This window comes from Momordica charantia, unplaced genomic scaffold (genome assembly GCF_013281855.1).
Source record: "Momordica charantia cultivar OHB3-1 unplaced genomic scaffold, Mcharantia_2.0 BLBB01000130.1, whole genome shotgun sequence".
In the NCBI taxonomy this organism is placed as follows: Eukaryota; Viridiplantae; Streptophyta; class Magnoliopsida; order Cucurbitales; family Cucurbitaceae; genus Momordica; species Momordica charantia.
In genome coordinates, this window is record NW_028275286.1 from 27045 (window position 1) to 38172 (window position 11128).

Below are 11128 nucleotides of genomic sequence, written 5' to 3' on the forward strand. Positions count from 1 at the left end.
ACGCAATTGAGTCAGTTACAAGAAACTGTAAACAGGCTAAGCAATGCTGGAGAAGGATCGTCACAACAACCTAATTCTCAACCGTCGAATGATGCTTAAAAAGGTACTCATACAAATTTTCCATAGTAGATGAATATTTAAGCAGATGATACTTTATAATAGATATTGGACTTGATGTGATTTGAATTGTTGTGACTATCCTGCAGTTATGGTAGTCAAGACTTACGTTATATCGATATGAATTTGTATACTTATGAAATACTGGTTTTGAAGTAGTTTGGTGTTGTGGCTATCCTGCAGTTATGGTAGTCATAGTTTATATTATGTCTAATATAGGTTTATAATAGTCATAGCATATATTATGTCTAATAAAAGTTTGTTAGTAAATTGAAGTGTTAGGAGCATTTGAGTTGCTCGTCATGTTAATAGAAGTGTAGCTACATATTTGATGCATGTACTTATGAAATACTGGTTTTGACGTAGTTTGGTTTTGACGTAGCTAAGTGTTGTGGCTATTCTGCAATTATGGTAGTCATAACTTATATTTTATGTCTAATATAGGTTTATGATGTTAATAGAAGCATAACAACGATCGTTTGATGCATATACTTATAAATATTAGTTTTGATGTAGTTGAAATGTCGTGATGATCTTGCAGTTATGGTAGTCATCACTTGTGTTGTATATATATACAAATGAGTTTATTAGTATTTTATGAAGTTATGAACATTTTGGGTTGTTTATAGTGTTGATATAACATGGTTATTTCTCTTGTAGTGTTGCAATTTTGTTTGTTTTAGGAATGTTTTAATAGTTGTTTGGATTATAAAATATGATTTTGGAGTTCTAATAAATTACTTTTTGTTGATTGGTTTAGTGTTGTTCACTACGTTTTTCATTATTTAGTAAGTTGGTGTGGATATAGATATATATATGTTGGTTTAGTAGGTCAAAAAACTTTTTTGATTATATTTTCATGTTAAATAAGTTGTGTTGTTAATTATTTACAGGATACAATGTCATCAAAAGCGGGGCGGTACTAGATCATTCAAAAGAAGAACTTCGTGCACAAAACAACATGTTTTCTTTTGTTATATGTAAGAATCATCTATAAGACAGATTGTTATTTGTAGCTAGAAAGTACTTTTTTGTTATAATAGGATGTTACACATTTGGAGAATCTACCTTACTTATTTTTTAATATTACAAATACTTTTCAGCGACGTTTTATATATGTGTCGTTTTAAAGCACAGAAATTGAACAAAATTGAAGGCGAAATTGAAAAGAAAATAGGCCTATTTTGTAACTGGTTTTCAGTGACAGATGAAGATGTTGCTGAAACGTATTTTCAGAGACAGACTAGTATGTCGCTGAAAGACATTTTCAGAGACATCGTTATCTGTCGCTGAAACTAATTTTCAGCGACACACTGACCTGTCGCTGAAAATGTCCTTCAGCGACAGAAAACCATATATGTCGCTGAAAAGCATTTTCAGCGACAGATGACGATGTCGCTGAAACTTTAAACGACGTATTATTTGCGACGTCCGTAGCGACAAAGGTCTCGTCGCTGAAACTTTTAGAGACAAAATTGGGTTTTCGGCGACATTTTTCTTGTGTCTCTGAAACTCATTTTTTTTGTAGTGGAAGAGGATTTTTATGCTCTGATACCAAAATAAGTTTTAGAGAAATAAGAAGAAAATCATTTGTAATATTTTTCAATGTTTACATAAGAAAGCTTCATCCTTTAAATACGAAGAAAACTAAGAGATAAGGTACAAGGAGAAGGTAAACCCCTTTCGTCGAGTGCCCCGCCCAGTTCATTGGGCTAAAGAAAGAACTAGAAAACATGGTTTAACTTATTATTTGTCGATATCAAATGCACTCAATTGGTCAAACTTAAATATAGTTCAACTCGGTAATAGATGTATACATATCAAAAGATTATGGACTCGAATCTTCATTCCATATGTTGTCCTATTAAAAGAAAATACTCATTAAATTTGATGGGTCCTAACTAAGTAATTGAGGAAATCATTACGTTATTTTCTACCCCCTTCAATTTTATGGACTTCTTCAACACACGAACAAAATATTTTTCTTAGGATATTGAGATTCTAACTCCAAACTAGAACAAAATCTATGTTCTACACGCAAATAACCAAATTGAGAAGTTATTTTTGCGGGAGGAATGTTTTTAATTTCTCTTTCGAATTTCTTATAAATTAGTAAAACTTTGTACGTTTTCTTTTAAATTGTCTAATTTCTTATCCAACTTTACTTCTACTCACTAAATATATTGCCATATAAATTTATCACAAGTCAATTTTAGTACTTTGAGGTATAGTCATTTTAATACTTACCCATGTAAAATTTGTTAAAATATAAGAGACCAAATTGGAAAAAAAAATCTAAAAGACTAAACCTATATTTAACCTAAAATAAAAAATTGTTCAATTGGCCAATTCATCAATTGATTAAGGCACCTATTTGTAACTAAAATGTCGTGAGTTCTAATTCACATCCTATCAAATTCAAATTTCTCTTTTAAAAAGTCCATATTTAGTATCTTAAATGAATCCATTTAAGGCACTACCCAATGATGAACTTTCTTGCCTCATTTTTCTGAGATCAAATATCTCTTGAAAAGTCACCAAAGCGAGCATAGTTTAATGGTAATTGACATATACCTTAAAAATATCTCTTGAAAAGTCTATATTTGATGTCTTAAATGAATCCATTTAAGGTAGTAGGCCAATGATGGACTTTCTGCCTCATTTTTCTAAGAATACTTTGTTACGTTACTACAAGATATATGAGTCACATACAACTAAATGTATCTCTTTTATATTTTTCTTCTTTTAGTACAACAGTGAGAATAAAACCTATCGACCTAAAAAAAAGAATATTTTACCTTTATTAATAAATTATACTCATGTTGGCGAGATTTTGATAATTTGTATTGGGAGAGGGTTGATTCAAATTATTATGGTGCCTATAATTGGTTCCAACAGTCCAATCAAATTAACATTATTGAGACTAAAAACTAACATGACATGTGGATAAATTACACTCAGTTCGATTTATTCAATTGAAAGAAGTCTGACCTAATCCCATAATCTAGTTGGGACCAAATGAACTGGGGAATCTCCCAAGTCCATTCAATCAATGTGAGGATGTCAACCTCAGATCCGACAATTCGTAATCGCCCCAACCTCCTGTCGGAATAGTCATCCTTCCTTGCTATTTTGTCTAAGGTCGACTTATTGAGCTCGAACTGTCACTAACTTGGAATTCGAAGTGTTTGTTCCCCCTTGTGTAGGTCTATCCTCGCATATCTCTCTCTTTCCTAATTCATCCAAGTTCATCGGAAGCCGATCTTCAAAACTCAGCAAAATTCAACACTAACATACACCAAATCCAACAAAAATGATCAAAGTCAAATTGAAGTGGGACTTAACTTGCCAAATATTTTTCAATGGTATACTTTATAAAACAGAGCAAATTGAACCAAATAAAAGTAGTTCAAATCGACTGGATGAGATTATTTTGGAACATTTTCTTGCTTAGAAATAGTTAATATTCGAGTGAAATTATGGCATTCCATGACTCTTATTGCCAAAACGAGCATAGCTCAGCAGTAATTGACATATATGTTTAGTGGGCTTGTTCCGTGAGTTGTTTGATGTTGAAAATGTTGTAGCAATATCAATGTTGCCAAAAAAAAACAAGAAATCTAATTTGAGATATGTCATTTCTGGAGATGTAATTTATGGATTGGATTGTTTGTTGGAACTATTTTGCTTGAATGCATCTGGGTTATATAGTCATTGTGTGGATGTTTGTTTCAAGTTCTTATTTCAGATCTATCACCATAAATAAGGCATAAGTTAGTTTTGAAAAGGTTTCGGTTACTCACAACTGCGTAGGCTTGCATAGTGAGTTTTTGCACATAAATTTTTTGCTCCATTATCGGGGACTAAGTTTATTGCAAACATTGTGAAATTGAGTCGTTTTATTTGCTATTTTGAGTTTTTAGTTTAAACACACAAATATTTTACTGGTGCCGAAGTTGTGGATGATGAGAGATGTCGTGTTATAGAAGAGAGTATGTGGTGCCAGTGCTAATATTCCTAGTTGACAAGCATCAAAAAAAGAAAACAATTGGGATGCATGATGGTAGTGAAAGCAAGGGAGAGCATGAAGGAAAGGACTTCTTATTTGGGTTTGTTATGCAGTGAGCAGGTGAAAACTCTAAGTAATAGAGACCATTTTTAACCTTCCCTTCCAGCAGCATCCTCTTGGTAACCTTATCCTTCACAAAACATTTATCATTTATCAAAGTGAAATTCAACGAAAACATGACTATCCTCGGTAACGTAAGAAATGCTAAGTAAATTATTTGTTAAATCTGGAATATGAAGTATATTTTGTAGGTGTAGCAATGTGATAGGGGCGGTGTGGGATGAAATGGTGGAGTTACTATCATGCTCAATTCTTAAAAGATCACTACCATTTACCATTATATTCAGCCCGTTGATTTAGATTGCCAACCTCCGATGTGCTGTGGTTTATTTGTACCTGAGTCTGCATACCACATAGGGTCAGTAACAACTTTCAGACTTGCAACAAGTGAATTTAATTTGTTGTTGTTTGTATAGTTGGTGTTACTGCTCGAAGAACTCGTGTACTCTTCCTCAAATCGATGATAACTGTAGGCAGCAAAATGACCAAACTCCCTACAAACTTGGCAAGTTGGTTTGGAGTTATTCGAATGACCTCCTCTTCCTCGGTTTCGTCCTCCTCTATTGAAGTTGTTGTAGTTTCCATATGACCTCTATTGGATCCATGTCCTTGAAATTTGCTCATAGCCACATTTGCTGGAGTAGAAATATCAGTAGATTTTGGAATAATATAGAGATGTTCCAATTGGCATTTAAAGGTAAGCATGGTAGCATGAAATTCTTGCCAAAGCCTAACTATTTTTACCATTAATTTGTCGTGATTGGTAGATATTCAACCTCAAGACAATAGATAATAGATGAAATAAATTGCTCGACAAAGATGGATTCACCAGCAACATTCATATTTGCAGCAGTTTGTTTATAAGTTTAAGATATTCTCCAATTTTCATGGACCTTTTTAGTTTGTCGAGGAATGTACCTTAGTCGGTTGATCCGTGATTTGTTAACATTATCGAAACAATCTTCAACGCCCTCCCATAGTTTAGAGGAGGAGGTCAGCTCAAGTAAGGAACTTACTACTATTGACTCCATCCATCTGAACAACCAACCAAGAATTGATTGATCTTTCACCATCAAATCTTCCTAGACTGGATTTAGAACCATTATAGCCTAGTTAGTTGGGGTTTTGAGGAATATATTCCAGTGGCCTTATCTTTGTGCCTACCACAACCATTCAATTGTTGCCCCCTTGATAATGTAAGGACAGTTGATTTCCACATAAGATAGTTCTCATATCTAACCTGAGATTCAGCGATGAACTAAACTACAAGAATTAAGAGTTTCGACGACGACATTCAATTGGTCGCCGAAGATATCTTCAACGACGACTTAAAATTGGTCGCTGAAGGTCACATACCTTCGGCTGTGACCTTCGGCGACCAAATCCGTTTTCGTCTCCGAAGGTGTTTTTTTTTTATTATTATTTTCTTTTCTTTTCTTTTTTTTCAACAATAAACCCAAATACCATAGATTGAAAAACATATAAAACTTATAATATTAAATAAAATTTAGTTTTACAAAAAGTACAAGAAGTTCATACAAACAAAAATTAAACAACATATTCTAAGAAGTCTTAAAATAAAAAACCTAAACATAATGTCCTATATTATCAACTTCTTCACGAGAGATAATAAACTTTTCACAAGCTTTCGATACAGAAATCGAACGAACCTGAAAAAATAAATAACAAATATACATGTTAACAAATACTTCCACAAGTTAACTTACCACTTCTATTCAAACAAACTTCTAATTCTAACTCATTCCACATAACAAACTAATTGCACATGTCATGAACTAAAAATGTTATTCTCACATATGCATGAACTCAAAGTAAGCATTAAAAATTAACTCATTAAAACAACTTTCAAATTCACAAAAACTTACTCTTACTAAGTCTAAGAAACATGCACACAAACTCTACCACTTCAAGGTCCTAAATCACGCAGTCTCCTTTTAGCCTCGTATGACGTACTAGGTATAGATGTAGCTATCGTAAATGCTTCGTTTAACATATCAAACGATTTATTACTCCAATTGTTAATGACTTTGGTATGCATCAACTTTACTAAAAAATTCAATGATGAAAATTTTGTACAACCTGGGTACAATTGACTACGCGCTTCATTGAACAACTGTTCGAAACTATTAGACGTGTCTCTTCCATGTTCGTTTGGGGGCATCTCAAAACAAAATTGTTCACCTTCTACATTTTCTTCTACCGTGGGGTACTATAAATCATTGAGAAGTCCAGACATATCACCATTCTCATTATTCATAACATTGTATTCTCTATTTAATTCATTGTGGGAAGGTGATTGAATTTTTAGGGCACCTTTCGGCGACGACTTTTAAAGTGATCGCCAAAGGTCCAGATTTCGTCGCCGAAAGGTAATTCAAATTACCCTTTGATTTCGTCGCTGAAAAGACCTGCCAAAAAATGAAATAAATTACTTTCAAACGACGAAATGGAAAATTGGTCGCCGAAAACGACTTTCGGCCACCAATTACATGTTTAGTCACCGAAATCACTTTAGGTTTCAGCGACGAAACTTGCCCTTCGTCGTTGAAAGCCAAACTTTCGGCAACGAAAAATGTAATTGGTCGCTGAAGGTCAATGTATACCTTCGACGACGATTTTAGTTAGAATGAAAATCGTCGCCGAAGGTCTAGTTTTCGGCGACCACATTAAATGTCGTCGCCGAAGGTCTGGCTTTCGGCGACCACATCTCTTGTCATCACCGAAAGTTGGAACTTTCGGCGACGACATGTCTTCTCGTCGCAGAAAGCTAGACCTTCAGCGACAAAATTTGTTTTGTCGCCAAAAGCGACTTTTGGCGACGAAACTATATGTCGTCGTCGAAGACTTCATCGTCGAATCCCAAATTTCTTGTAGTGTAAGGAGAGATTGCTGAAATTCTTTCCTGAAATTCATGGTATATAGAGCGATACTATTTGAAGGGCAGTTTGGGCAACAAAAATTGGTTTTGTGGGTGCTGTGTTTTCCAAGGTTAAGGCTTTGTCTACCATAGGGATTTCTTGGATGTTGACCATGAGTACAGGAGAAAAGAGAGAGAGACGTGAGCGATTCTATTATATTATCCTAATGAAGTAATGGAAGGTGTATCTCAGGTACATTATAAATCTTTATTAGATTCCCTCTTTTTTTTTCTACGTGAGATCATTAACGTATCTCTCAACGTATCTCTCAACATGGTGGTTTTTTAATTTGGCTCACTAATCTTAACCGAATCTCATTTTTCGATTCGACATTTAAATTCTTTTTATTTTTTTAGCTTTGATACCCGGTAAAGATTTGTGTTTCACTATGGAAATGCTCCCTACAAACTTGATTGGGGCCAGAGAGAAAAAGATATGATTTATTGAGGAAGTACAAACACGTGTGGAACCCATACACACAAGGCAAGCCCTCAAGACCACGTTTACTTATCCGCAATCATAATGGAAATCAATCGAAATCGTAATGTTATTCCATTGATGTTGTTTACCAGAAAATTTCTAGAATCGTATCAGAACTCCTTTGACATAGAATTCCTTTGATGTGTTTACTAAAACTGTCTAGAATCGGAATTGGAATCAGATATATAACAATTACTAATATACATTTTCCTCCTTTTTAGCTAATTATTGTGCTAATTTTTTTTAAATTACAATAATAATAAATTTTAATTTAATTTATTACTATACTATTGAGATTAAATATTTTTTATTATAAAAATTTATCTAATATTAATACATAATGAATAATGGAAATAAAATTACATCAAATAAAATATTGTTTATTAGAACGACCAAACTTTAATATAACATGCTATTAAGTTTTATTATTCTAATATTTAAAAGTAATAATATCTATGTCAAAGCGAGCATAGCTCGACGGTAATTGGTATATACGAAAATCAAAGTTTTCATTACGATTGCGAGTAAGTAAACGGGACCTAAGATCAAGGATCAAATATCAAAGATTGGGGTAAATCAACCTGCTACAGAATAATCTATACAAGAGAAAATACAATTGATGCATTTAAAAAGTACTGAGAAAGAAATATAACAAATGTCAGAATCATTGAGCCGATTTTATCATTCTATTCTAACATGTTTAAATAGTTGTTTCAGATAAATTCGAATACATAGCTCAATAAATAAAACAACTATTAGGATTCTTGCATCAATCCCAACCCGTAATTATTCAACTAAAAAAACATCGAAGATAGAGATTTAAAGAGGGGAGAGAGAAATCCCATAACCCATTTTGGCACAATTTTAATATCTTAGGATCAAAATCCATACTTTAAAGCCAATTTTATTAATACTTCAAAGTAACCACCAAAACTTCCCAAGCCAAAAGCTAATGAAATGATCAACGCTTGTAAGCAACCAAATCCTGTCGCGTGTGGGAGTCACATAATATAACAATAAAACAATATAAATGCCTTCTTTTTTTTTTTTCTTTTTTCAATAATTGATATATTAAATGAAATTAGCTTCTGCAACTAATTTGCAGTAGAATTTCAATTTGGTGTGTTCGTCCGCTGTGTCGTCTTTGGACTCCCTCAGGCCGCCCGTCATGTCGTCGAAATCTGGTCATTTCTGGAGTTCTACTGTAGTGCTCAGATTGCGAAGCTTGCTTCAACTTTTCCATAAGACAGAGAACTGCCACGGCGGTGGCGGCGGCGGTCGTCGGAGTTCTCCACCGCCGCAATCCTCCGTCGCGATGCTTCCTTACACGCCATGTTATAACCAACCACCAATTTATCCCATGTTTCGGTTATTTGGTTCTTATTTCACCAGGTATTTTGAATATCCCACATTTTTAAATAATTTCAGATCAAATTACAAGTTTATTACTTTGAATTTTCTGTTTGATAAATCTTCGAACTCTCAATTTGTATTGGATAGGTTCTTTAACTTAATCAACATCTTTTAGAACTCACTGATCTCTATTAGGCAAAAAATTGAAACATTTTGAAGTCCGTTAGTTATATACCTAATTTAATTGAATGTCTAGTAGAGATTTGTTAATTTTAAAAATGGTACGAATATGTCAATTAGATCTATTAAATACAGATTTAAAGTCTGAGGACTTCACTTTTACTTTTAAGGATTTTATTAAACATAAAATTGAAAGTTTAGAGACACGTGAAATTATAATTTTTTTGTTTTTGGTAATTTACTTGTAACCATTAAACAGAAGTAGGATTTGTTTTTGGTGATCATTTTTAAAAAATAGTTTTATAGTTTAAAAAAATTAAATTTCATGATAACTTTTTTGTTAATCAAAAGAACTGTTTGGCGAGTAAAAAAATACCCAAATAAAAGAGTATATTGTTATTTTTATGTATTTTCCTTTTTTTTATTGAAGTTACTGTTTATGTATAATTATCAATTATTTGTAAACTAAAAAGATAATAGAAAACATTTTTAAATGGTAAATCTGTAAAACAAAATTTTTTTTAAAATAAAACTTGAAAAGAAAAACACCCAAAGAACTCCAAGGTTTCCAACACTTACTTTTTTTTCTTTTTCTATTTTCGGAAAATTAGTTAAAATCTAAAAACTTTTCAAGTGAAAAATTCAGTAAAGACATGGTACAAAAATAAAATTAATTTTTTTGATTTTTAATTAAAAATAAAATCATTATTAAACATGACCTTATCCTATAACAAGCCTGAAAACATTACCAAACCGATTTGAAATTTTCTCGTTCCTCGTTTCTTATTCTTATTTCTATTTTTCAGTGCTACGATGAAACTTAACAGAGAAAAGGACCAGTCATCTACACCTTATTTCTTCTTCCCTGGTTGGTAAGTCAAACAAGAAAATTGATCATGAAAAATAATTTTCCATTTTACTGTTAATTTTTCATTTGTTTCTTTTATTATATAAATATATATATATATATATATATAATATATATATATATATATATATTAATTTTTGGCTGTAATGAATTTAGGGTAAAATGGATTTTTGGCTCTCTATTGTCTCTCTTGATACCCACTTGGAAGCAAAGTTCGAATAAACTGCAAACTCTTGAAGGTATTTTACTTATTTCCTAATTAAACTAATATCTTTCCCTTTTTTTTAATCCCCAACACTCTTTTTTTCCAAGGAAAAAAAAAAACAATAAACCAAATATGTTATTGCTAATTATTTATTCTAAAATAAAAAAGAAAAAAGAAAAGTAGTTTCTAAACTCAACTTTCCAATAGCCTCCCATTTTTTAATTTTAAAATTTTTTGGTTAAGATTTAAAAAAAAAATGTTTTCTAGAAAGTATTTTTAACAAATTTATAATGAAGATCTGAAGATCTAGCTGTTTGTTATGGAAATTATGACTTTAATCAAAGTTAAAAACCACCTTAGTTGGCTGTAAAATTGCAAAAATAGTCGTATTGATTTTTCGGTACAACATGTAGAAGTGAGGATTCGAACTCACGATCTTTTGATCGGAAATAAGTGTCTTTAATCCATTGAGTTATGTTCAAATCGAAGATAGGTCGAATGTACTAATAAATTATCCGTTTCCAGGAGAAGCGGAAATGGTGATTGAGGAGGCTGAAAGTGTAGCAGAAGTAGTAGAAAAGGCAGCAGAAATAGCAGAGAAGGCATCAGCAGAAATTGCAAAGAAACTTCCTGAGAAGAGTAAGCTGAAAGAAGCAGCTGAGTGGTAGAGGTAAATTATTCAAAGCAAATTGCCCATGATGCTCACTTAACACAAGACATCCTCCACAAGGTTTTGGATTTATTTTTCCATTTTTCACAAAATATCACTTTAATTTGTTTTATTCTTTCTTTCTATTTTCATTTATATCTTTTTTTTCATAAATTTTGAATTTCATTTCTATTTTGGTCCCTAAGTT

The 11128-nt window shown here is 32.3% G+C and overlaps 1 protein-coding gene across 1 annotated transcript; it reads left to right on the forward strand.

The window, feature by feature from the left end:
- Positions 1–8721: 8721 nt before the first annotated feature.
- LOC148207589 (uncharacterized) lies at positions 8722–10935 on the forward strand (the record flags this gene model as incomplete). Its single annotated transcript, XM_088118408.1, has 4 exons — positions 8722–9057; positions 10005–10070; positions 10223–10305; positions 10797–10935. Coding segments are annotated over exons 1-4 (512 nt in total), but the record flags the coding sequence as incomplete, so codon positions are not given.
- Between the last annotated feature and the right edge of the window lie 193 nt (positions 10936–11128).